Source organism: Lottia gigantea (assembly GCF_000327385.1).
Source record: "Lottia gigantea unplaced genomic scaffold LOTGIsca_1937, whole genome shotgun sequence".
Taxonomy (NCBI): domain Eukaryota; kingdom Metazoa; phylum Mollusca; class Gastropoda; family Lottiidae; genus Lottia; species Lottia gigantea.
The window spans coordinates 1-1,062 of record NW_008708375.1 but is presented as its reverse complement, the minus strand read 5'-3'; the positions used below and the strand labels follow the sequence as shown (position 1 = coordinate 1,062).

Genomic DNA, 1,062 nt, shown 5'->3' with positions numbered 1-1,062 from the left:
ACCCCCCATATGTCTTGGCACAAGTACAACCCACCATATGTCTTGGCACAAGTACAACTCTTCATATGTCGTGGCACAAGTACAACCCCCCTATGTCTTGGCACAAGTACAACCCACCATATGTCTTGGCACAAGTACCACCCCCATATGTCTTGGCACAAGTACCACCCCCCATATGTCTGGGTACAAGTACCACCCCCATATGTCTTGGCACAAGTACAACCCCCCATATGTCTTGGCACAAATACCACCCCCCATATGTCTTGGTACAAGTACCACCCCCATATGTCTTGGCACAAGTACAACCCCCCATATGTCTTGGCACAAATACCACCCCCATATGTCTTGGTACAAGTACCACCGCCATATGTCTTGGCACAAGTACTACCCTCCATATGTCTTGGCACAAGTACAACCCCCCATATGTCTTGGCACAAGTACAACCCCTCATATGTCTGGGCACAAGTACCACCCCCCATATGTCTTGGCTCAAGTACAACCCCCCATATGTCTTGGCACAATTACTACCCTCCATATGTCTTGGCACAATTACTACCCTCCATATGTCTTGGCACAAGTACCACCCCCAAATGTCTTGGCACAAGTACAACCCCCATATGTCTGGGTACAAGTACCACCCCCCCCATATGTCTTGGCACAAGTACCACCCCCATATGTCTTGGCAAAAGTACTACCCTACATATGTCTTGGCACAAGTACCACCCTCCATATGTCTTAGCACAAGTACCACCCCCATATGTCTTGGCACAAGTACAACCCCCCATATGTCTGGGCACAAGTACAACCCCCCATATGTCTGGGCACAAGTACCACCCCCATATGCCTTGGCAAAAGTACTACCCTCCATATGTCTTGGCACAAGTACCACCCCCATATGTCTTGGCACAAGTACAACCCCCCATATGTCTGGGCACAAGTACAACCCCCCATATGTCTGGGCACAAGTACCACCCCCATATGCCTTGGCAAAAGTACTACCCTCCATATGTCTTGGCACAAGTACCACCACCATATGTCTTGGCATAAGTACAACCCTCCATA

General features: G+C 49.4%; 1 protein-coding gene across 1 annotated transcript; it reads left to right on the top strand.

The window, feature by feature from the left end:
- Positions 1-535: 535 nt before the first annotated feature.
- LOTGIDRAFT_147094 (hypothetical protein) lies at positions 536-1,047 on the top strand (the record flags this gene model as incomplete). Its single annotated transcript, XM_009052973.1, has 2 exons — positions 536-676; positions 829-1,047. 2 exons carry the CDS (start codon positions 536-538, stop codon positions 1,045-1,047), a joined length of 360 nt encoding a protein of 119 aa, XP_009051221.1.
- Between the last annotated feature and the right edge of the window lie 15 nt (positions 1,048-1,062).